A 24,132-nucleotide genomic window follows, 5' to 3' on the forward strand; every position below is an offset into this window, starting at 1 on the left:
ATTGTAAAAAAAAATAAATTTCTATTTTTTCTGTAGAAAATCTCCTGCTTTCTGCTTTTTCACAAAGTTCCTCTTGGTGCCCAAGCACAGACTCTGCCTCTTCCATCCTCTCTGGGTCTTGGAGACCAAAATATGAGTCATGCCTTGGCCCCTGCAGAGCCTCACAAAGCGTTGTACTCCACACACTTGGATGGGTGTGTTGGGAAGTGCTTCTGGCAAATGGTCATGAGCCTCTTCAGCCCCTGTATGTATTTCCTTTGGGTTTCGTCGTTCAGGACGTGGGCTACGTGCTTGGAGAAGATCTTCTCCCGTCCCGTTCTCGCGTGGATGCCGACCATGGTGACACCGATGGGCCAGGGAGCGTTCCCAATGGCCATCTGGAGATAGGCATCGTTGGCCTTCACGTATTCTCTTTGCGACATGAATTTAATAATATCTGTTATTGATTCTTTGATGTCTGCAGGAAGTGTCCTTTTCCGGAGTTTTCTGAAGAGTGGCCTCAGGTAGGACTCCGTCTGTTTCTGAGTGGCGCTGTTCAGCTTCCCCTGCACTCCCCGTTTCACGTAGTCTTCTCTGGCGTTCAGCTCCTTGGCCCAAACTCCAAGAAGAAACTTCAAGAACTTTGTTATGATGTCCATATCATAGTGGTCATCACCACGTCCTAAGGATTCTCCCAGAGCTTCTAGTTCTTCCATAGTAGTGTTCTCCTCATGGACTTTCAGGTCATTCTGGGAGTCGTTGTCTCCTCCTTCTTGGCCTCCCACAATTTCATTCAGATACTGCTGATCAATTTTATCCAAAGCAGCCTTCAGGTCATTTCTCAAGCCCTTGTTCACTTCAGGTGCAAGAATTTCTATCTTCCTCAGACGCTGAAATGCATCATAATCTGTTTCTCCAAAGAGCCTGATGGGCTCACCCCTCTCTCGTAACCTCCTGATAACCTCCTGTCTGGAAAGGGTCATTGGTAACTTTTCTTCTGCCAGTTCCAGTTCCAGCACTGGATTTGATGCAGCCAGTGGTTTCTCCTCCTTTTCCTGCTGCTGTACCTTGTAGCCACATCTCTGGAAGTAGGCCTCCTCTTCCTTTTTAGCTAACTCACTGCGCTTGAAATACTTCTTATTTCCCCCCAGGAGCTCCTTCTCCTCCAGCTGCTGCCGCTTCCTGCTGATCTCGCGCTTCAGGATGTCCATGGCGGCCCCTGAGTCCAAAGTAAAAGGAGAGGGGAAAACCTGTTGGTGAAAATGCTGTTGCAGTCTGGTCAAGGCTGGTGATTGCAGTCCAGTCGAGAGTGGTGGTCTTGTGAGAAAAAAAATCTCTTTTCCCAATTTATAAAACGGCAAAAAAAACACTTGCAGGACAAGGAAACTTACAGAAAAGAATCCTTTATTGCAGCTCTGGGTGCAGTCTCAAGCCACCTGCCTGGAAAAGCACACCCAGTTTGAAAAGCGCGCTCCCTTTGTACCCTTTGGCCACCTAAGATGTTGAATATTCAGCAGGTAACAGGTATTTTACCTTAAAAGGTAATTTTTCAAACCTGGGAGAGGGTGTCACCCTCCCACCTGATTGATTGATGACGTACCCCCTGTACTGTACAGGGGGGTTCTTTTGCACACAAAGACCTGCCATGTAGCTGGTGTAAATTTTCCATTTTTATATATTGTATCCTACCTCGACTGCAATATTCCCTCGGTGTCCAGCCCTGACGGGGCCTTTCATCTTACAATCTTCGTGAGGCGCTTAAAATTCCCAAAATTAAATGAGAGATAAAAAAAATCCCAACACCCCCTGCTTCCCACTTAAATCAATTTACTTATGGGCAGATGGTGTAAGTGGTTCATTGATAACAGTTTCTGGGAAATGGCCTGGAAGGCTATAGAATACACAGTTTTAGGTTACACCCATACCATGATGAACTGGTCCCAGTTGTTCTAACTAGGACACCCTGCCTGCCTGTCCCTGTCCCTGCCGGTGCCTCTGGGCGCTGCAGCTCATACTGTGAACATGACCCCCTTTTTGCAGGGGCACTTCCTTTTATCCACAGCTCTTTAGGCCCAGGGTTTCCCCACTTCGGGCTCCCTGGAGTCTCTATCATTGCTCTGAGACGTTCAGAGCTGAGCTTCAAAGGTATTTTTCAGTCCCATTCCCCCTGAGGTCCTGAAGGAGGCTTGTGCCCCCCCATCTGACTCCTCACTGGATGGAGAGGCAGGACTTGAGACAAGGGGCCTTATCTTCCCCTTATTTCAGTGAAATTCCCTTTTTGGAAGGGGAGAAGTGGCACAGACCATGTTTGTAGTGCCATGGTGAAGTAGGCAGGCACAGAGAAAAACACCCTGGGGGGGTTGCGTGGCTGCTCCTGAAGCCCACAGACCTGTTGAGAAGCTGTTGGTGCTTCCACCTTCTGCCTTGAGTCCCTGCTGTTACTCTTTTCCCTTCTTCAAAGCCTAGAGACCCAGGTAACTCTCCCTTCCTGAAACAGTGCTGGTCAGATGGAGAAGTGCAGGATGGGGCAGTTGCTTTCCCCCTTTCCTGCCTCCAACCCTGGGCTGCTCTCCCAGCATCTCCTCTGCCTTCCCATCAGCCATGACACGAAGGCAGGTCCTTCCTGGGGTCCAGGTGATCCCTCTGGGCTGGTTTGGACCCAGGCTGGTGCCAGGATGTCTCTCCCCTGTTATATGTTGCTTTGGTGCTGGAGACGTCAGTGCTTTTAAATGGGGGCAGGTGGAAATCCCCCAGTTAGGTTGTCCTGGGATGAGTATTGAAGGGCTGGGAGATTGGCTCCCTTTCCACAACCACTGGCCAGGTGATCCCAGGAGCCTATGGCACCTGCATCCCTTCCTCCACCCGGGGCCAGTTTTCAGCCCTGCTCAGTCCCTCCAGTTGCTGCTCCAGCCAAAGACAGACACTTCACCTCATTTTTCTCTTTTTGATACTTTTTTAAAAAGCTGTGGGTTTTTTCCCCTCCCTTAATAAATTTCTACCTGTATTTAATGAGTCGCCCGAGGCCTCTTCTCCCTTCTTGGACCTGGGGATGTGGCACTTTTGGGTGGTTCTGGTTGTTTTGGTGATGGTTGGTGTGGCAAGGAGGGAGGATGAGTGGGCAGTGCCTGGGGCTTGTGCCCTGGTGTGCCCCTCAAACCCCTCCCTGGGAGGGGACAGGATTTGGAGGGTCTTGAGCAGAAGGAGAAGTCAAACACCCGCATCCATGGACCCTCCTGACTCTCCCCATGGGCAGACCCACCCCTGTCTGTATCTCACCCTTTACTGAATGACCCGAGGCTGGATTTGCCCCTTCTTCCTTGAGGCTGAAGTGCCCCAAATGATGATGGATAGCTCTCCTTGGGCCAGCTGGTGCCCTCCCTCCGGCCTCGTGGTGGGGTGATTGTCAGAGAAGGGTAAGAACACACATGGGCTGTATAGAAAATCACTGCCACATCTTTATTTGCTGCTTCCCAACAGCCTCAGGTGTTTGTAGAAGGCTTCTCCTGGGCCAGTTGTGGGTCTGGGACAGGGAGGACCAAATGGTTTGGACTGGCTCCCTGGGGAGGCTCCTCAAGATGTGGCTGGGAGTGGCCATGGGCCATGGCCACGTGTTCCAAGAGGTCTGGAAAGATGTCTGAGGGGGTGGGGTGGCTGCGAGGACCCCTGCCTGGTGTGGGGGTGTGCTCCAAGGGGTCTGGAAATATGTCTGTGATCGGGGGGGGCAGCTGCCTGCTCTGGAGGCTTGGACAGGGTGTGCTCCACTTGTGGTGGTGAGAGGGGGTGCGGGGCTGGGGGCACATGGATGTAGGGGCTCTGCTGGGTGTGTCAGCAAACAGTGGTGGGTGTAAGTGCCCCTAAACCACCAGAGCCCCCAGCTGCTCCCATGGCAAAGCCTTTCCATCCCGGGGAGCTCGTGGTCCTGCAGTCCACCCAGCTCGCCAGCAGAGCCCAGAGAGCTGCTTCCAGCAGGATCAGGCACAGGAATTTCTGTGCCCAGCGCTGCAGGGATGTGATGGGGCTGGGCCGATGTGGCTGGAAGGCAGATGCGGCAGAGGCAGTAGCTGTAGCCAGGGCCAGCCGGGGAAGATGGATGTGGTGGGGATGGAGAGGGATTGCAGCCTCTTCTCCCACCCCAGCCTCTCTCCCAAGCCGGGATGGAGCGGAGGGGGCTCAGCAGCCGCTGTTCCTGCGCACGAAGGCGTGTCCCTGCACCGAGTGCTGCATCTCGATAAATGCCAGGTCCCCCACCGTCACCTCGCAGGGACCCAGCGCCTCGAACCCGCACTTCTGGTAGAAGGGCACGAGGAAATCTTCGCACATGAGCAGGGCCCGGCGGGCGAAGGGGAGGCACCGCAGGTACTGCAGGTACCGCCACATCAGGATGGAGCCCTTGCCCTGCTGGCGGAAGGTGCGGTGCACGGCCAGCACGTGGATGTGCACGGCCGTGCCCTGCGCCTTGTGCAGCGTCAGCGCTGCCTGCCGAGGGGGGGGGCAGGGGTTAGTGGGACCATCCTGCTCGAGGCTGGTTCCCCACCCCAGTGACCCCAAAGGGAGAAGGGTCCCTGTGCCATCCCACTTCACTTCCCCCCCCGCGCCCGTCATCCTTGGAGGGTTTTTAATTTTAAAATGAATGTTGAGGGGAATTACTTGGCAGATTTTTTTAACAGCATTGTTCAAGTTAATTAATGAGAAGGTTCATTTTCACCAGAGCAGCCCTGTAGCAGTTGGTTCTGGGAGAAGACTTGGTGAGTAGCCTCGGGACGCTGGGGAGCTTCTCTTGATCCCCAGGCTCTGGCAGTGCCTCTACCAGTGCACAAGGTGGGAAGAACAGGGTCTTACCTGGCTGAGCCTCTCCTGATCCCAGAGGGAGCCAATGATGAATGCCACGAGCCGCCCTTCCTCAAACCAGCCGAGGGACAGCTCCGGGCACAGGTTCAGAAAGTGGCGGATCTCATCCAGGTGGAGGGGACAGTCCCCAGAGACGGATATAAAGGCTGGAGGGGGACAATGGTGAGCTCAGTGAGGGGGACCAAGGACACCCAGACTCAGAAAACCTCCCAGCACTGATGTAGGGGAGGGAAAGCAGGATGTGATGAAGAGAGATGGCATGTGTCCTGCTGTCTGCTAGGTTTAAAGGAGTTCTAGGGGACATGGATGGTTCCAGGGAGCAGCTTCTCCAGAGGCAGCCTCCACAGCCCAGTGACCAGCTCTCTGCTCTCACTGCTAATTCCAGAGCTAGAGCAGTGAGTGCTGAGTTGAACCCTCCCTCCTGGCACCTCTCCAGCTGCCCTTGGCCTTGGAGAGGAGGGAGAAATGGGCCGGGTGAGTCTGGGTGAGGGAAGCTGGGGTGACTGGGACGGAGGGAAGGTTGCAGGAAGTGCATCTCAAAGTGCCCCTGTGCAATAGGAGGCAGAACATGATATCCTTCCTCCCACTTCCCCCTCTCCTATCCTGCCCTCTGGCTCTCACAGGACTGTTTTGGGAGAGCTGCTCCGCACTCACCTGGTCCTACTGAACCCAGGGCATCACCTCCTACCATCCCCACCCCAGGCCTGGCCACAAGTCACGGCTGCTGTATCCCTCCCACGAGGGTACACACCACAGTGTGCCCTGAAGGAGCACGAGGGACTGGTGAAGGAAAGGGATGGGTCCTGTCCGGCAGACGGAGCTCCCGCGGGCACCCCGTTACCTTCCCGCTCGATCTCGAACACGCTCACGGCGTCCTCGGGGCTGAGGCAGCGGAACTCGCTGGCGGGCAGCGTGTGCCGGCGCTGGCCCCCGGGCGACCTGCGGGGCGACCTAAGGTGAACGGGCTTCAGGAAAGGCAACGCGCTGAGCGCCGGCATCCTCCTCCTCCTCCTCTTCCTCTTCCTCCTGCTGCTGCCTTGCTTCCCGCTGCTCTGCTCGGGGCAGCCTCTGCCGGCTCCCAGACCCGGCGGCACGGGCGCCCTTTATTCCAGCCGAGCTCCCCCAGCACTCTCAGATGCCAGAAATACCTGTGGATCACAGACAGGGTTAGGCTGCTTGTCCCGCTTTTCCTACACATATGTGTGTGTGTTTATACAGCAAATACCCGCCCACAGTGCCCCTGCCTGGCCTTGCTGTGAGCTGGGGAATGGGAGGCTGGCACCGGCTGTGGGCTGAGCAAACCCCAGCTACCAGGGGGACAAAAGCCCTGTGATCCAGGTGGTGGGATAGAGCAGGGAGAGGGGCTGGGACTGTTAGAGCTGGAGCAGGTGTGGAGCTGAGCATCCTGCCCAGCATCTCCCAGTCCATGGCAGCACCAGGTAGGAGGGTCCTGGGGCAAGTACAGCTGCTGCCCTGGGGACAGGCAAAGTGGGATGGGGCTGCAGGAGGCTAAGAGGCTCCAAAAATAAGCTCCTTGTGACGCTCTTGTGTTTGTGGAGCAGCACAGCTGTGCCTGAACGAGAGGTCAGGGCCAGGCCACTGAGTGTGCACTGAGATGCCCTGGCACAGACACACGTGAGGCACCCAGAGCCACCTCCTCGAGACAGCATGACCTGACAGGATCTACGCCCTCCTCCAGCTCACTCAGCAGATAAGTGACACAGCTTAACCTCTGCTGGGCTCTTAGGGCACATCCACACTCACAGGACCAAGTGGGTGCCTGAGGCTGGAGCCTCGGGTGTCCTCCCCGGTGAGGTGCCCCCAGGCTTCACCCCCTGCCCCAGGAGCTTTGGGTAGCATCATCCCATCAGATACAGCACATGCCAGGACACTCCACTGGTGACACGGGACCCCAGACCACTGGATTACCCCCAGAGGGTCACCAGCACCTGAGTTCATCCAGCAGCACCCATCCTGCACGGCACAGACAAATCCCTCAAACTGGATCAGAGTCTGTAGCTTCAATCTGCCTCTGCTTTCACATGTGAGTGAACCAAGTTAGTAAACTCAGAGAGAACCAAAAACTGAGTGAATAACTTTACTAAGCACATGCATCCCACTGGCAGAAATAGTGGGAATGGCTCCCAGACCCATCCATCCGTCCCTCCGTCCCTGCTTAGCCCAATATTCAAGTAATTTGCAGCAAAGCCAGAGCAAAGCCAGGTCATTTTTGATTATTGTTTCAGAGGTGCCGGCTTTCCCTGCTAATTATAGGCTTGCCTCCAGCTAATAGGATTTATGGAAACAAAAGCATTACCAGCACAAACATTGCTCAGGGTACAACTAGCGCAAGCTGGGAATTTTCCATCCTGAAATGCCGAGGGCTGGGTGCTTGAAATGCCAGACTTATCCAGTCTGCGGTGAGACAGCGTGGTGTTGGGACTTATTTTCAGTGAATTGCTGTTTTGGCAGTGGATATGTATCTAGGGGATCAGATCCATTAGGGAAAGGGGGTTTCCTTGGCACGAGAATTATTTAGCATTCCCAATGCTCATTTCAGTAAACAAGGGCTGGCTGAAATGGTGCTGGAAATGAGTGATTCATACTCTTACAGGAGGCAAGTAAAAGGGGTGAGCTGGAGGGGAGAGCAGGGTACTGGGGCGGGGGGGTTGTAGTGTTTGTAGAGTTTATTGTCCAATCTTCTGGAACTCCTCATCCTGCTAATTGGATTAGGGGCTCATCTACATGGATAAATCCCAGAGCAGGCAAGAGGGTAGGCTCGGGGGACCTAGAAAATGCAACGGTGGTTTGATCCTGGGTTGTGCTGAGTGCCTGGGGCAAGTTCTGCGGATGCTGCTGGATCAGGCCTGGGATGGCTGTGCAGGGATGGCAGGGCAGAGAGGTCAGTTGAGTATGGCCTCAGGCAGGGCTGGCATTTCAGCTGCCATGGGAATTATGGAGCTGGATTATGGAATCATAGAACGGTTTGTGTTGGAAGGGACCCTTAAAGTTTATTTAGTTCACCCTCCCTGCAATAAGAAGGGACACCGTCCACTCGATCAGATCCTCAAGGATGTTTGCTCACCAACAGCCACCATACAATGCTCACTGTCCAAGAGCAAAACTTTATCCCACAGCATATGAAGGGAACAACTGAATCATGGAAAGTCTCTACAGGGACATTCACAGAGCTGAGGGGTTCAAGACTTCTTGTGTAAGTGGCTGCTCCATTCCCATTAGAGATAACTGGGAAAGGACAATCAGATCCCTCCAGCTAATTTTAGAAGTTTCCTGAGACCCCAACCAGCAACAGCCTGGAGCAGTAGTCGGTGATGGAGAAAGGCTGCTCCTCGCCTTGTTTTCCTCATATTTTTTCCCCTCCAGCACTTTATTCCTGGCAACCCAGGTTATGCAGCTAGAGGGCTGATATAACTGTGTTTGTTTTTTTTGGAAATTAATTTCTTGCTCTGCTTCTCAGCTCCCTGCAGGTGCAAAGGTGGGGAGGGGGGGTACACAGAACCTGCAGAGCACAGAGGAACCAGCCATGCTCCCCATCCCCAGAGACAACCCTGGGGCCTGCACTGCCATGGGAGCACCAGCACTGCTGGGACACCAGGGAGCATCCAACCTGCAGAGGTGAAGGAAACTCATCCCAAGTCACAGAGTGAGAGCCAGAGTGATGAGGAAAATTTCTCTCCCTGGCTCAAGACGTCTGTGTTCCAATGCTCCAACACAGCCTCCCGTATTTGTTCAAGTCACTTATACCCCAGGCTGAATTTTGTGCTGTAACTTCTTGCCAGACCTGCCTGAGATGAGCCCACATTTGTGTGTTGTAGCAGCAAACTAAGATCTTTCTCTGTAAATTCCTCCCCTGCCCCTTGTTTTTGTGCACCAGAGCTCAGGCCATCTGTATGGTCCAGAGAGATGCTCACGTGTAAATTAACAGGCAAGTCCACAGTGCCACCCTGACAGCATCCTTTTATTAAGTTATGAATGTCTGCCTGGGTTTGAAGCTGGATTTTCTAAATTAGTGACAGTAAGGAGTTATTTACCCAGTTCTGAAGTCAAATATTCTTTGCAAAAGAGCTTGAGTTCTTCCCACACCCAAAATACAGAGGATTTCAGTGAGAAGAGTCCCTACAGCTAAGTTTTGGTAGCATGTGTTGGAAGTGTAGAGATGGGACATGGGCTGGGATGAGAGTCACACCCTTCCCTACACCAAAATCACTCTCAGCAAGCTAAGCTCCATGCAGCAACCTCCCTCCTCTCTGGAGCAATTCCCCTCATCCTGGGATACAGAGGCAAGTGACAGTGGCCAGGGGACCAGCAGCTGTCCCCAAGGCTGCCAGTGCCACCAGGGATGTGACAGAAATGGGGGTGCTTACCCGACAGGGACCCCACGCTGCTCCTCTGCCCGCCTGGCTCTGGTTGTGCTGTCTCACCGCTGGCAGAAGAGGAGGATCTGGGGTTTTGCCTCCCCTCCTCTGGCTGCTGCATCCCCTGCATCCCCTGCTTATATATATTTGTTATTTATGGAGCACGTGATGACATCCTAAGGAGTTTATAACTCCGATGAAAGACAGGGAGAGGTGAGAGGCTTTAAGGTGACAGGCCAGCACAAGGATCCCATTAGGCTTTTTTTTCCCCCCCTGGCGTGACTGGCTGCAGAGGGATAAAGCATTTAGCTGATTGATCTGCTCTGCAGGGAGAGCAGGGGACTTAGCCAGGAAAGAAGAGCAGTGTCCTGTGCCTGATCCAGACGTCTCCAACAGCACTGGCAGCCAGTAGGAAGCTAAAGGCAGCCCTGCCCAGAGTGGATGAACTTTCTTTGTGGTGAGGATGGGGAGGCTGCTGGTTGTGCCAGGTGTGATCAGCGCTTGGGCTTGAGCAGCAGGGAGTTTCTCAGGGGAATCAACTGGCTCCTTGTGGAATGGGGGAGCCAGACATAAGGTTTCTTCCCCAAGGAGCTTACTCCAAAAACCAAGCATCTCCCTCCCATGCAACCCTCAGTCCCTGGGAGCTGTTACATAATAAACTGGACAGGCAGAACAGGCAGTATTTGTCCCCATCAGGACACATGTAATAAAAGGGGGATTATCCCAGGCGTGAGCATAATGTTGGAACCACCATTATCATCCTGAACCAGATGCAGCCCTGAAAGAAGCCTGGAGCAGAAAGCAGAGCTGGCTTTGCTCCACTGGGGGCATTCCCAGAGCAGCTCAGGACCTGCTTTAGTTTCCAGCCATGGGCAAAGTGACCTGGGGCTATGCCCTTATCTCTCTCTTTTAAGTTGTTTTCATGGAATCAAAACAGAAATATGACCCAGCAGCTCTCTGCTCTTCAGAAATGGCATTTCAGAGCAGCTCTCAGCCATTAAAAGAGCCTGGTAGAGCAGAGGCTGGCCCGTGGCTGGAATAGTCAAGCAGGGATGCTGCATTCCACAGTTTTAGTTGGGTCTGCCTCTTCCTGCTCCCACACAGCTGCGGAGGGTCAACAACTCCATTAAATGAGCGCCGCAGCAGTGTGCCGAGATTTACATATTTAGCAGCTCTCTCAGCATCTTCAAAGAGCCCCGAGCTGTCACTGCGGCCCCGCAGCCGGGCTGGTCCCTCTGTTGGAGTACCCACTCAGGAAGACAGCAATTATCTCCGGGAGGATTTGCAGCGAGGGGCGACGTGTGGGAGGCAGATGAATCACGACTCGCCCCCCCTCCGCCAGGGCCTGGCAATGAAGCCACGCACACGCAGCTCAGAGGCTCCTCAGCTGTGCCGTGCTCTGCCTCCATCCCGGCCATGCCCCATTATCCCGGTGCTCAGCGGGATTAAGCTGCTTTTGGCGGCTGCAGCCTTGGCTTTCAGGGGCAGTGTCTGCCGTCTCAGGGGATACAGATGGCATCAGGATCTTCCCCTGTGTGACGCCATCAGAGAGGTCTCTCTCCCAGACTCACATAACTACATAATTCCCATGCTGGACACTGTTTACATCCCTGTTTAACACCTTCCCCTGGCTTAGCCATGGGGACCTACATTTGCAAGAGGGTGACGCTTTTCTCCTGGCAATGACCCAGCAGGGGTGGCAGCAGGGATCTGCAGTTTGGCATCACTACAAGGTCAGCTGTGGGCTCTGAATTCACTCTCCCTTGTCTCCTGCCTTTCCATTACTTGTGCTGGTGCTCGTCGTTGCGGTAACTTCCCAGCAGGATGCGGCTCTTTGGACACAGTTGGTATTCTCAGCACTTGCCAGGCTGCCTACCTGCTGCTTTTATCCCCCAGTGCTCCCTCTCATGCTGTCAAGAGTGGTTTTAGTTCACCAGCAGGTTCTGAGAAGTCAGCATGCCTCCAGCCTCTCTGCTGGAGCAGGACATTCCATGTGGCTTAGGAACCTGCAAGGTGCTGCTCTTCCAAAATAGCAATACAGGGCTCCTCTGGAGGGTGGCCAGCTCCCAGCCCCAGGCTCTAAATAGGCCCTAGGGGAGCTGGTTGTGCTCTATGCTCTGAAATGTTAATATATATATATTATATACATAACATGCAAATACATATGTATGTGCTTTTCCTCTGGCATATTCCTTTTGGCCCATCAGTGCAGCTGATGCCCTTCTGTGAGGGTGCAGGGCTGATTCCCTCCAGTCAGTCACAGGGAGCTGGGGAAGGGATGAAGGGATGAAAGGATGCGACTTCACAGCTTATTTGGATTCAGGGGAAACAGGCTGTAGACTTTGGCTTAGACCTGCAGTAGCTAAACACCTGCCTTCATAGGGCTGGTGTATCTTGTTACTCCTCTCCATGGGCCTTTGAGGAAAGAGAACAAACAAGTTTGAGGGACAGTTTCACCATGTCTGCTTGGCCATGGCAATCTCAGCCAAAGGCAGGAGCCAGAGCCAAGGACCCAGCCAGGATATCTTTTATCCCCTCCCTGGAGCACAGCACTGGTGGCGATTAACCTCCTCTCCTCCTCTCTGCAGGGCTGGGGTTTATAACTAGGTCAGGGCCACTCATGTCTCAGTCCCTGGGAGGAAGGAGGATGGGGTTCACCAGGGGCTGCAGGAACCGCTCTGGGAGGAGAGGGCCGGGCAGGTGGGAAGGGGCTTTGCAGAGAACCCCTACCCTCCAGTCCCAGACCTCCAAGCAGTTTAGATCCAGTTCTGACTTTAGGAAGAGGCAGTTGTGATTATTGTTTCTGCTGTTTCTCCTTCTCACAGGAGCTCTCCTGCCCTTGGTGCAGCTCCAGCCCTGGCACACTGCTGCTGGGAGCCCTGGAGATGACTGGAGACCAGATGCCACCTACGGGGAAGAAAAACCCTAGAGAGCAAGGCTGAGCCTGGATCGGCCCCTTCAGGGGATTTGTAAGGTCTTGGTTTCAGCGAAGAGGATGAGAGGAGGGAGTGGACCAGGATCATGGTCACATCGAGTTGTACATGTACAAGGTGACACTGCTCTGAGCCATTTGTGGGGAGAGCCAGTGGTGTTTGGTCAGGGCAGCACGAGCAAGGAGGGAAGGGCTGGGTAATCCCATGCAGGATCGTAGAATCGTGGAATTACAGAGTGGCTTGTGTCAGAAGGAACTTTAAAGACCATCTTGTTCCAACCCTATTACCATGGGCAGGGACACCTTCCACTAGACAAGGTTGCTCCAAGCCCCATCCAGCCTGGCCTCAAATGGGGCACCAGGCACCGACAGTGTCCTCTCTCCCGGGGGAGCAGCATTCCCTGCCCACCCAGCCCCCAGAGGTTTACTGGGCTCACTAAGACAGGATGAAGGATTGCCATATGGTGCATCATAGTATTTCTTTTCCCTGATGTGATCAGGACTCAGGGATTCCTGCTGAGCCGTTTGTCTGCCTGATGGTAATAAACTCCCAGCTATCCCTGTGGGAGGGTCTGGAGGCATTCCCCGTGACCCGAGCAGCGAGCTTTGCACTGAATTGCCTTTCCTGAAGGCACCAGCTCTTCCCAGCAGGGAATGGACAGGGACTCTCTGCATCAGGGAAGCAGCAAAAGAGGAAAATATTGGGAGTGTTGGCCAAGGAGGGGTTGTAGAGAGGAGCAGAGGAGGGTTGAGGGCTCACCTGCCCCTGAGCTCGGAGCCCGCCAGCCCGGCGGACAGAGCCCGGCTGCAGCCCCGGGGCTCCGAGCGGAGCTGCTGCTCCTGGGGACCCACGGGCCGGTTCCGCCCGCTCCCCTCGCCAGACCGGAGCCGCCGGGAGGCGACAGCCCACGAGGTGGCACCAGAGCCCCGCCACAGCCCGCGACCGGCACAGGGAGGGCATCCCGGTACCCTGGGGGCATCCTGGCACCCTCCGGGAATCCCCGGTGGACAGTACGGCAACCCAGTGGCCATTCCAGTACCCTGCGGGCACCCCAGAACCTGGCAGACATCCCCAACACCCAACAGACATCCTGGTACCCTGCTGGCGACCCAACTGCCACACATCCTGCTATCCTGTGGGTGTCTCCAGTACCTGGCAGGCAACCCAGCACCCTGCGGGCACCTAGGTACTCTGCTGGCATCCCAACATCTGCCCCTTAAGGCCTGAAAGGCCTGTGCCGAGATGCCCTGTGAGAGATGCATCCAGTGCCAGCAGGGTCCCAAGGAGGAAGGGCAGGGCTTGCCTTTCACCAGTATCTCTACAGGGAGATAATGGGTATCCAGGGTATCCCAGCATTCTATGGGCATCCCAGCACCTGCTGGGCATCTTGGCACCCTCTGGGTATTCTGGCACCCTCCTGGCATCCTGACACCCTCTGGGCACCAGTATCTCAACAGGGAGACACTGGTGATCTAACCAAACTGCCATAAGGTGGTTAGATCACACGGGCATTTTGCTTCCAGGGAGGATGTTCTCCTGCAGAGTGAAGGCCATCACTTTCCAAGACAGACTAAATAGCAAGAATTGTCCCTAAACTGGGCATGGGGCTGCTTGACATGTGTCACTTCACAGACATCCTGCATGTTTTGCTGGGTGGGACTTGCAGAGGTCCCCTGGCATATCGAGCGGGAGACGCTCTTTTTGACACCCAGGGACTGCAAAACCCGAAGCCCGTCAGTGCTGTGGCAGCCCAGGCCCTGGGCTGTTGTTCCCTGAAGAAGCACCGAGTCCTCCTTCAGTGCCACTTCCCAATGGAAGCACATCAGAGCTCCAGCTGGGATCACAGTGCAAAAACACACCCGGCTCAACTCTCACTAACGAGCAAACAGCCCTGACTTGTCCCTGTTATAATCCCCCTGCTGTGAGCCCAGCCAGTTGTATAATGTGATTGTTTGCACGGCTGTTTGTGGCTACCTGAACCCCCACCACTGCTCTGCAGCACGTAATTGCCCTGCAGAGGGACAGTTTCCATTTCCACACACGGTTGTGCCCATTACGTGTATCTATATTTTATTAGCGGCTGTTGAGATGTACATTAAGGAGATGATGAGGAACATCACTGTGCTGGATAAAGCTCTGCTTTGAAACCTCGAGAAGAACATGGCACCAGTTCAAATGGAGCCAAAGGGCACTGTCTCCCCCTCCAAAGGCCTGGTTCTGCTTTCACAAAGACACAACTCTCCCTGGCTACAGAGGGAGAGGGGTTGGTATCTTATCCACAGCTCCAAGTGGGCTGGACACCTTACCCACAGCTCCATAGCCCTGGGGAGATGTGCCACACTCTCCCCTACACCACAGCAATGGTCAGAGGGTGAAATCCTGTGCCAGAGGCACTTATGTGCTCAGCAAGTGGTGAGTGCTGCCTTTCAACCCTCCACCTTGTCCACTTCACAGAGCTCAGGGCTTGTGGACACAGGTCTGTATTCCCAGAAGCACATCCCTGAAAACTGCTGTCAAACCACTGAATGGATATTTAAACTGCCTTTTCCCAAGGGTATGCCACTATTTTCCTACCCAATGGTCCCTTTTAGCTCTATTCTGTTCCTTATCCCTGGGGTTGAAGCCAAGAAGTCCTCCAGCAAGGAATCACATGAACACATTGCCCTTCTGGTTAAAGTGATGGGGTAGGGAGTGACTAAATGCTGGTGTGGTCGGGCTGGCCTGTGGGAAGGTAGGTGCTGGAGTGCCTCACTGCCTGCAGCTCCCTGATTTGGAGGCAGGACAGGGATAGTCTGTAGTTCACCTCACTTAGAGCATCCTCCTGCCCTGCCACCCACAGCTCCAGACAGCCAAGGAGCCGGGCAGAACTCCCAGTGCATCCCACACCAACACACAACCTCTTCCCCAGCCTCTTCCCAGCTGCTTCCCAGGGGTTTAGGGCCATTTGCAAGGTTGGAAAATCCCAGCAGGCCTGAGGAGAGAGTTCCAGAATTTCAGAGGTGAGCATGGGCAGAGCTTTATCCTGGCTGGATAAAGGAGAGACCTTGGAAGGGGTTGATCCAGCTGGGGTAGAGCAGTCTGGAATTGGAGGGAGGGAGAGGGCAAGAGGGAAATAACTGCTCTGCTGTTCCTGGGAGTTTTCCTGCAACAGCACAAGTCAGGCTGAGGATTTCAGGCATTTCCTTGATACTCCAGCCAGCACTGCACCAGCAGGGAGATCTAGGGAGTGAAAAAGCAGGACATGTTGGGATAGAGGACAGGCAGTGAAGGCTATTTCAGATTCCTTTAATTATTCACTTGTCAGAGCAGCCGGACCTGCTCAAAAAACTTTTCTATTTACAAAGTCTTTGCAGACGGCAGAAAAACCCTTAGAGTCAGTGAAGCCAAATATTCGGCTCATTTGCACACCCTAATGAGGGCTTCTAGGAGCCATAAAAAGCAAGACCAGGCTTTGATGTCGGCTGGAGAGCAGCTCCCAGCAAACAGCAGTGCCCAGTGCCAGGATGGGCCCCCACCTGTGCTTAGGGAGATGGATGATGCTGTGCAGCCCCCCATCCCTGGGGAGGGGGGGATGATACGGTGCAGCCCCCCCATCATTTGGGCCAGGGGTTGATGCAGTTCAGCCCTCCAGTCCCTGGGGATCAGGGGATGATGCAATGCAGAGACTCCCCCATCACTGGGGTCCGTGGGATGATGCAGCACAGTCCCCCTACCCCTGGGAACGATGCAGGGCAGATCCCCCCTGTCACTGGGGATGATACAGTGCAGCCTCCCCATCCCTGAGGATCAGGGCACGATGCAGCAGAGCTCCCTTGGGACCACAGGATTCCTTGGGATCACAGGATCCCAGGATGATGCAGGATCACAGGATAATGCAGCCCCCCATCCCTGGGGATCAGGGGACGATGCAGTGGAGCCCCCCCCAACCCTGGGGGTGATGGTCGGTGATGCAGCCCCCCCATTCCTGGGGATCAGAGGACAATGCAACGCAGCCCCCCATCCCTGGGGCCGGTGATACAGCTCAGCCCCCCATCCCTGGGGTCGATGGTCGGTGATGTAGCTCCCCCTCCCACCCCTGGGGTGGCGATGGATCTCAACCCCCCCCGCCCCCCCCTCCCGGTGGGCGTGTCCCGTGTCCGCGGTGGGCGTGTCCCGTGTCCCGCGGTGGGCGTGTCCCGTGTCCCGCGGTGGGCGTGTCCCCTGGCCCGCGGTGGGCGTGCCCCTCGCCGTGGCCCCGCCCCCGGGCCGTTACTTGCGGCCCCTCCCCCGCCCTCCCCTCTGCCGGCCGCGCGCTCCCGCTCCCCGGCGCCATGGCGGAACAGCCCGACGAGGGGGCCCCGCCGGCCCCGGCCCCGCCGGCCGCCGCTCCCCCCGCCGCCCTGCCCCTCTCGGCCGCGCCCGGCGGCTCCCAGCGCCTGCTCTTCTCGCACGACCTTGTGTCGGGCCGCTACCGCGGCTCGGTGCGGTTCGGCCTGGTGCGGCTCATCCACGGCGAGGACTCGGAGGAGGACTCGGAGGAGGGCGGGCGCGGGGCCGCGGCCGGCGGGGCCGCCAGCTCGGGCGGCTCCGAGTCGGGGGGCCCCGGCGGCGGCGGCGGCGAGGAGGGCCGAGCCAGCCCCCTGCGGCGGGGCTACGTGCGGGTGCAGTGGTACCCGGAGGGCATCAAGCAGCACGTCAAGGAGACCAAGGTAACCGGGGGGGGGCGGCCCCGCGGCCCTGGGTCCGTCCCCGGGGGCGCCGCCTCGGAGGCCTCCCGGGGCAGGGCCTGCGCGGCCTGCGGGTGCGGGGCCGGGTGCGGTGTCGGGTGCTCCGGGGGCTCCCGAGAAAAGGGGGTGGTTGCTCCCCCTTTTCTCCCCCCCCGTGACCCCCGTCCTTGCCCGCTGTCCTCCAGACGGTGAAATCCCGTTCGCTCCCTTCATCACCCTCCTTCTGGCAGCCCGGCAGGGATGCTGCTGCTGCTGCTGTGTGTGCTGGTGCTTTACTGGGGTTTCGTGGCATAAGGAGAAGCCTGGCTGTGAAGGTGATTTGAGCGAGCTTCCAGACCCGTCTTACTTGCTGGGGGATGTTGGCCAGTGTCTCTGCCTTTATTGCACGGTGTCGTCATCGCCTGTTCTAGGGGAGTCAGCAGCCGAGCAGGGGAAACCTCCACTGGATAAAGATTTCGGCAGGAAGCAACCATGGTTTGGATCTGCCCTTGTTTACGTGAGCCCTCACCCCTTGCTGATGAGGCATACGTAAATCTGTGACCTCTTAATTATATCTGACGAGCCAAAGGGTGTAGGTCTGCGTTGGACTGTTCCCACTTCCCAAAGTTGGTCTGGCGTGGGGTTTTAGCACAGGCTGACTGACAGTTTGGAGACAAAAGCGGGCGAGGGGGGCACTGTAATGGAGCACAAAGGGGCTGCCAGGGATGGGCGTTGCATCGAGCAGAACCAGGCGCCTGCACTGTCCCTGCAGGGTCCCTCTGCCCCTCTGGGGTGGCAGAGGGAGGCAGGAGCCTTCAGGGGACCCGTCTGCTTTGCTGTTTCAGAAGTGGCCCCATACACTGCAGGAGAGAGGGGAGACTGAGAGGAAGAAAGGTGTGTTGCAGTCCTACAGGCATCGCTAGGATTGCCAGTGCTGGCAGAATGAGCTAAATTTAGGTGGTAGTGTCATTAGACACGTGACCAGTTGGAGATAAGGAAAATGAAAACAGGTATTCAGAAAAGATACTGCTACGTGACTTATTTCTACCTTATAACAAAAAAAAAAGCTGATTTTCTCCAAAAGATCCTGCGATTCAATCACTGCTCCCTTCCAATAAAATCTCCGTGTGCTGTTGCAGCAAAAATTTGTCCCAAGTTGAGTGTGGTTTTCAGCATCTAAACAAAGCTGCCTCGATTTGGGTGAGTAAACACAGATTTAGTTGTTGCTGTTGGGTTCCCAAATCCAGAAGCATTAGCTCTGACTTCAGTCGCTTGGTAACTGTACCCTTTGCAGTGATAGAAAAAGCTGGACTGGGGAGGATCAGAAATCAAAGACAGTTATGTAAATAAACAGTCTGTCTGTCTTTCCTTTTTGTGGTCCTGCTCTGGTGTAGTTGCTTTTACCGCTCAGGTAATGGACCCCGGGGAGAAGTTTCCTGAGTGCTTGAGAAATTTAGGTGTGCTGCTATTGATTTTTTCATTTGAAAAGCTGCCCACTAACAAAATTGAGAGGCATTGTGTACAGTCTGCACTGCAGCTCGGGGTTGCTAAAAACAAACCTGACACCATTTGGAACATGCGGTTGGACCGATCATGGTTTCGTTGTTACAATCGGGTTTTTTAGCTGTCAACTGACCCAGCCCTTTTGGGGTTACAGCAATGTGTGAGAACCAGCCAGGTAAGCCTGGCATGCTTGTCACTGTCCATGCTGGGAGGGGTAAAAACCATAGGCTGTGGTTGTCCTGGGTCTAAAGCTTCTTGGCTTTTGGGTGCTGTTGCCTGAAGATACATCTTTTGGCTGTGACTGACTCTCTAGCATCTTTGGCTGCGAGATTCTTCTTTGATGTCCTTAAATATTAACCTGTCCTGGTCACAGCTAAACCATGGGCTCCAGAGGGTGCTTGTTGTACCCTTTTATTTCCCTGAACTCTTAATTCTGAAATGGGCAGAGGGTAAAAGTGCTCATGGAGGCAGGGTTTTCATGTGCCTATTTTGTGTATTAGGTCCTGCTTCTGTGTGGAAGGTGCCTTTCCACCTCCTCTTTGTCAGGTGCTTCGAGATCTACGAACGCTGTTGCACACATTGGATAGAGTGAGTGTTGTAACTGAGGGACAAATAAAAGTTGTTGCAAATTTTGAGGCTGGTGAAATGGCACCTTCGGCTCCCAGTGCAAAGGTCAAAAGCAGCTTTCTGTACCTAGTTATAATCCTCGAGCTTTCCTGTCTTTTCTTTAAACTATGGACAGTTAATTTTTTTTTTTTGGCCAGGGAATAGGTTGGCCAGTCACTTTTGCTGTTGCTTCTAGAAGTTCAACACTTGCTGTTGCTCTTTCCTGTTGGGAATGGTAGGCAGGATGCCACTTAAACCCGGGCACACAATCACTGATGTTAATCAGTAATAGAAACTTTCTCTTGAAATAGAGCTTAGCAGCTGGTACAAAGCCCCACCAGCTCCTGCAATAATTGTATATCTGAGCACATTCCTGCCTTTGGTTCCCCTGTTGATGGTCATTAGCAGTATCACAACAGTGATGTGAATAACAGAAGAGCCAGGATTTCTTACTCTCTGGCTCCTCATGCTCCTTTCCTGCTTTCCATGACCATTTAAAACACTGTTGCTGAATATTGTAAAACCCAAACAGACCTGGAAGGAGAAAGCTTCCCTTTCCAAGTATATTTGCCATCCATGTCTTGCCTGACCCAACAAACCTGCAGAGCAGTTTCTCTGGCTGGCTAAAGCCATATCTCTTCTCTCATGGTACTGTTTGAATGCTCAAATGTAATTTGGAATGCAGATTGTAAAAGTGCTGTGAACTGGTGTTAACCCCCGATGATTTTTTGTGACAAATTAGCAGGAGTACTTGAGACCCAGCTGAATTTTAATTTCAGGGTTTCTCAGCTGTAGTTTAGCATTCCTGCTGCACACTTGAGCTGCCTTTGGGAACTTTACGGAAGTGCTCAAACACATTAGGTATTAGTCAGCTTTGGGGACTTTGAAACGCTGCTGCCCTTCCTCCTGCCTCTCACCTGGGAACCCCAGAGCTCTCTGCCACCTTTCATTATCACAAAGCCTGGGTGAGGCAGACGGGGGAAATGGAAAGTGCAGGTGTTGTGTTTCAGCACTTTATCTGAAGGCCTTCAGTTCCCAGTTCCCTGCCTCCAGCCCTGTGCCTGCCTCTGGGAGCCAGGGCTTGCTGTGATGCTGTGGTACACAGGCAGTGCTGATTGATGGATATGTAGGGACTGTGGAGGTTTGCCTTGAGAGTCAAGGTGCAGTTTTTTTTACAGTTTTTAGAAGCCTTTTCTGTAAGATCTGGAATACAGTTGGGTTTGGATGACTTTCTTACCACATTCATCTTTGCTTCAGAAACAGATTCAAACTCTCAGGACTCCTCAGACATAATCTAGTGGCTCATAAACTCATTGCCTGGAAATTATTTTGATGTTATCTCCAAAGGACTCTCTATGAATTCAGCTCTGCTTCATCCCACACAGACCTTCTGTTCCTTTCCACCCTTCGCTGCTATAATTGCTTGACCTCAGATATTCAATCATGAATATAAGGCTGCAGAAGAAGTTTCTGAAGACCCTGAAGGTCTAGGTTTTCCCTCTGTCCCTTCACAGCCACTCAGCCCTCACTGCTGGGATCCCAGCCCTCCAGTGTGTGCCCTTCAGATGTTAATCCTAGCTAGTGACTCCATGGAACCTACTTGCAACTGAGGGATGAAAACAGCCTTAAAAATCTTCCATCTTCAAACCTGGTAGAACGTTGGCTGTCTGGAAGTGCTGTGATGCAGCGTGGGTACATTGCAGCAGGTGAAGAGGGACAGCAGGATCCTTTTCAGGAGCTGTGAGGAAATGCTGCCACAGTGCAGAACTCTAGTTTTGTTGCAGCAAACAAATTCCATGCCCATAAATCTATTAATAGTGGGTTTTACTGCGTGAGGAAGCTGTATCTAACCCTCCTCTTGCATCTGACATTTCAGTTAGTCTCCCAGGGGGGTTCTTTGAAATCACCTGATGTTTGTAGCTGTTAGAGACAGAAAAGGCTTACTGGAATTTTTGCAGTTCTGCGTAAAATAGAACTGATTAATGTGTGACCTTTCCATCCTGTGAGTATCCATTGCAAGGTTAGATACCCTTGAGTCAATTCCCCATTTCACTTTGATTTGTTTGGCTCTTGTGATGTAGACTTGGGGATCATCATTAATATTTTACTGCAAGAGTGGAATCCGGCACAACTCGCAGTGTGGAAGTCTCAGGAGTACTAAACAGTGTACACTGGTACTGCTTTGTGTACAGTTTGCACAGTGAATTGGTATTTCAGGAGTTGCAAGTGGCCATCTGGGCTAAGCCATTTATTATAATTATTCCAAATGTAGACAGGAGTGTTATTTTTGAAATGGATGGAACCTGTCCCCCAGCAGGCAGTTTTTGTGACAGGCTCTCTCCCAAGGTGCACTCCCTTCCAACATGCTGGCATGTTGGGTTAAAAAACCCTAACTAAATTAGTAATGCTTTTAGGACTAGTAAACAAACTAATGTGCACTAAAAGCTTTAGAAGAAATCAATCAATGCCTGTGACAGGCTTTGAAATACCTGTGTGAGTGAGACATTTTGCTGCAGATTTCATGTACAAGTTCTTTCTTTGCTGATGTGATGCAGCTCCAGTGCAGACTTCTGCAAAAAAAGTGACTTTAAGCAATTTTAAAAAGTTTCTTATTTGGCTGAAGATTCTTCATTGGAGTTAAATGACAGAAGGTTTGACAGATAGTTTTTGGGGCAAGGTCTTGCTTGCCCATGGCAGCTGTCCTCAGCTCCTCCCCTGTCTTCAGAGAAAAGACATTATTTTTAATGTTCAACATCTGTGTTGGTGTTGGGAAGTAATTGGTGTTTGCAAAGCTAAAAGCCTCTTCTCCTTTGACTGTTTAATTACTTGGGGGATTTCAAAAGCTCAGAAGGTGATGACACCTTCCTAAATGCTACTTAGGAAAAACCTGCCTCATTGTTTCCACTCCACTGTTACCTCCCACCATGTGCAGGGTCTTTTCCCAACACACCTCTGCTTAGGTAGTCCTAATCACAGGAGCTGATACTTTAAGATGAAGCCTTTGCACTTGCTTTTGAGGTTGTCAATCCTGATTTTCCTGGAACTGAGAGATGTGAGATGATGGCTTGGCTTTCTGCTTTTTGTGTAGTGCTCCAGAGCACTTGACCTGTAACTCAGATCAGGCTCTACCTTGTGTAGCTGGTGTGTTCCACTCCTGAGATCTTTAGATCTGTGGCAAGGTAGGAGAATGCTAACTCCTGGAACCAAAAAAAACCCCTAGGGAGACTCTATGGTAATATTTGGGCTTTTTTCCATTTACCCTTGCAGCTAAATATAAGTGTGCGTGTTTGTGACTGAAACCAAAATATTCTGCTAACTGGAATTTATGAAGTTAACTTAAGCTAAACCAAGTTTCTCTTAATGGCAGTGCCCTGGAACTTTGCAGAGGTTTCTCTTTGACAGATACTGATAGGATTTTTTTTTTCTTTTTGAATGTTAAATGTTCCTGTGAAGGGAGCAGACTACGTGGGGGGTAGAGCGGTAATGATTGTAAGAGGTGATTAAAAACATCAAATACTATGAAAAACATGTGGTTTTCACAGTAGAGGTGGTGAAAATTGCTGATTACTGTAATAGCTGCAGCATGGGCAGATGTGCCTGAATTTCAAGTTGACAGGTGTCTTTTTAGCTGTAATGCTCTTTGCAGTCTGTGCAGACTGAATTTCAGAGAGAATCCTGTGCCTGCAGAGCACACACGGCCCAATTTCGTGCAGTTTGGTGTGTTATGGGCTCAGATGTGTTTTTGGATAGAAAACGTCTCTTACTGTGCATTTCAGGGTTAGTCTTACCAGCCTCAGGCATTTGACTGCACATCTGGAAAAAAGAAAGGTATGGAGTTGTGTGTCTGCTGTGCTTTCTCCCCCAGCCCTTGGGGGAGCCTGGACTGGGCTGTGGAAGTGACCCAGGTGGGAATGGTGAATGTTTACTGGGCTGAAATCTTCAGTCTGGTGTAGATGGGAACAAACATATTGGTGGTGGATGTGGACTTGATAACTGTATGTGGATGTTGCCTGTGCAGGAGAGGTGAGGGGAAGTACAGGTCATGTTACCTTTGTTTTCTGCCGCTGGTGTTGGGGTTTAAAGTGACTGAATGGAGAGACAGATCCAATAAAGCCACCTGCAGATGGAATTCCTCCCTCTTACAGAACATGACCTGTAGATTGAGGCCAAAATCATGGGTTGAGAGTGATCAGATTTTCAGACTAAGAGATCTGTACCTCTGTACACCAGACATTTTGGATTGTTTTGAAAAGAAATTACATCACTTTCATGCTTTGTTCGACCTTCTCCAATGGTCAGGTGCAGGTGGCAGTTCAGTTCAGCTTCCAGGCAAGACTTAAACTAAATAGCATTGATGCCTGTTTGTTGTAAGCTTAAAATGTACACCATGTACCTGCTGGTCTAAAATTTGACAAATGAATAGTTAATGTGTGGAAGTGGTGTCTAGAGCAGTGTCTTGATGAGCCCCTCTAGTTTTGGTGGCTTTTTTGGACTTGCTCCCTCTGATAGCTGCTGGCATGGGGTAGGAGTTGCTTGAGTATACAGGGGGAGCAGGTGGAAGCCAAGACAGAAAATGCTTTTTGTGCACATATGCTGAGATCTTGGAAGTGGGACATATCAAGCTACACCTTTAAATAGTCTGTCCAGTTTTTCAAAGGGTTTGAACAACCTGCTGATGTATGTTGGATGCTCTAGGTAGGTGCTTCTTTGGGATTACAAAGCTGAGGTTTTTTCCATGCTTTTGCCATTTCCTTTGAAATTGTGACCTCTGTTTCTTTCCTCAACAGCTGGTGCTGCAGCTCTCTCTGTGAAAGGATGGTCATTTGTGGAGGCTGTTGGTGGGAGGTGAGACCAAGGACTTGCAGGAGAGGACAGGAGCACTTGGTATCTTACTGTAGCTTCCAGGCCAGAAAAATTAAATTCACAGGAGCACATTAGGAACAAGGAAACCCTGCTCAGCCTGCATCTGCAGTGGTATCACTTCACAGCCTCTGGTTACAGCCTCTTGAGTTGAAGAGAAGCTGCACAGCCATGCCCCTGGTCCATTAAGCGGGGTGGGTTTTGTACAATAAAATTGCAGCAGTGGTAACGTGGTTCTGTATTCTGCACACATCAGACACAGCCTCTGTGGTTTGTTGTTACCACTGCCTGTGAAGCCTTCAGCTGTTCTGCTTGTGAGGGAGGGGTTTGGAGACTGAAAAG

At 52.7% G+C, this 24,132-nt stretch overlaps 2 protein-coding genes and 1 pseudogene across 4 annotated transcripts in view; 1 reads left to right on the forward strand and 2 right to left on the reverse strand.

Moving 5' to 3' along the window:
* Positions 1-61: 61 nt before the first annotated feature.
* LOC113971628 lies at positions 62-1,193 on the reverse strand (annotated as a pseudogene). The gene has a single exon (XR_003535610.1). The product of XR_003535610.1 is annotated as a pre-mRNA-splicing factor 18 pseudogene (transcript).
* Positions 1,194-4,149: 2,956 nt separating this feature from the next.
* AANAT (aralkylamine N-acetyltransferase) lies at positions 4,150-9,306 on the reverse strand. Of its 2 annotated transcripts, XM_027691787.1 has the most exons (4): positions 9,213-9,306; positions 5,669-5,975; positions 4,819-4,973; positions 4,150-4,455 (listed from the first exon to the last, which is right to left on the reverse strand). In XM_027691787.1, exons 2-4 carry the CDS (start codon positions 5,823-5,825, stop codon positions 4,150-4,152), a joined length of 618 nt encoding a protein of 205 aa, XP_027547588.1. In that variant the 5' UTR covers positions 5,826-5,975; positions 9,213-9,306. The 2 variants fall into 2 exon arrangements, with proteins under 2 accessions (XP_027547588.1, XP_027547587.1); XM_027691786.1 differs by lacking the exon at positions 9,213-9,306 and having other exon boundaries at positions 5,669-5,984.
* A 7,140-nt stretch (positions 9,307-16,446) lies between these two features.
* UBE2O (ubiquitin conjugating enzyme E2 O) overlaps positions 16,447-24,132 on the forward strand; it is a 62,146-nt gene continuing 54,460 nt past the window's right edge. Inside the window, exon 1 of the mRNA XM_027691474.1 lies at positions 16,447-16,824. Within this exon, the coding sequence (XP_027547275.1) occupies positions 16,447-16,824 (378 nt within the window). The remainder of the gene's footprint in view (positions 16,825-24,132) is intronic.

This window comes from Neopelma chrysocephalum, unplaced genomic scaffold, assembly GCF_003984885.1.
Source record: "Neopelma chrysocephalum unplaced genomic scaffold, ASM398488v2 Primary Assembly neopelma1_84, whole genome shotgun sequence".
Lineage (NCBI taxonomy): Eukaryota > Metazoa > Chordata > Aves > Passeriformes > Pipridae > Neopelma > Neopelma chrysocephalum.

Coding starts and splice junctions, on each gene's coding strand:
- AANAT (XM_027691787.1), bottom strand. CDS start 5,825: ATGCCGGCGCTCAGCGCGTTGCCTTTCCTGAAGCCCGTTCACCTTAGG. Junction 4,974..5,668: donor GTTCGAGATCGAGCGGGAAG/GTAACGGGGTGC, acceptor GTCCCCCTCCAG/CCTTTATATCCGTCTCTGGG. Junction 4,456..4,818: donor ATCAGGAGAGGCTCAGCCAG/GTAAGACCCTGT, acceptor CCCCCTCGGCAG/GCAGCGCTGACGCTGCACAA.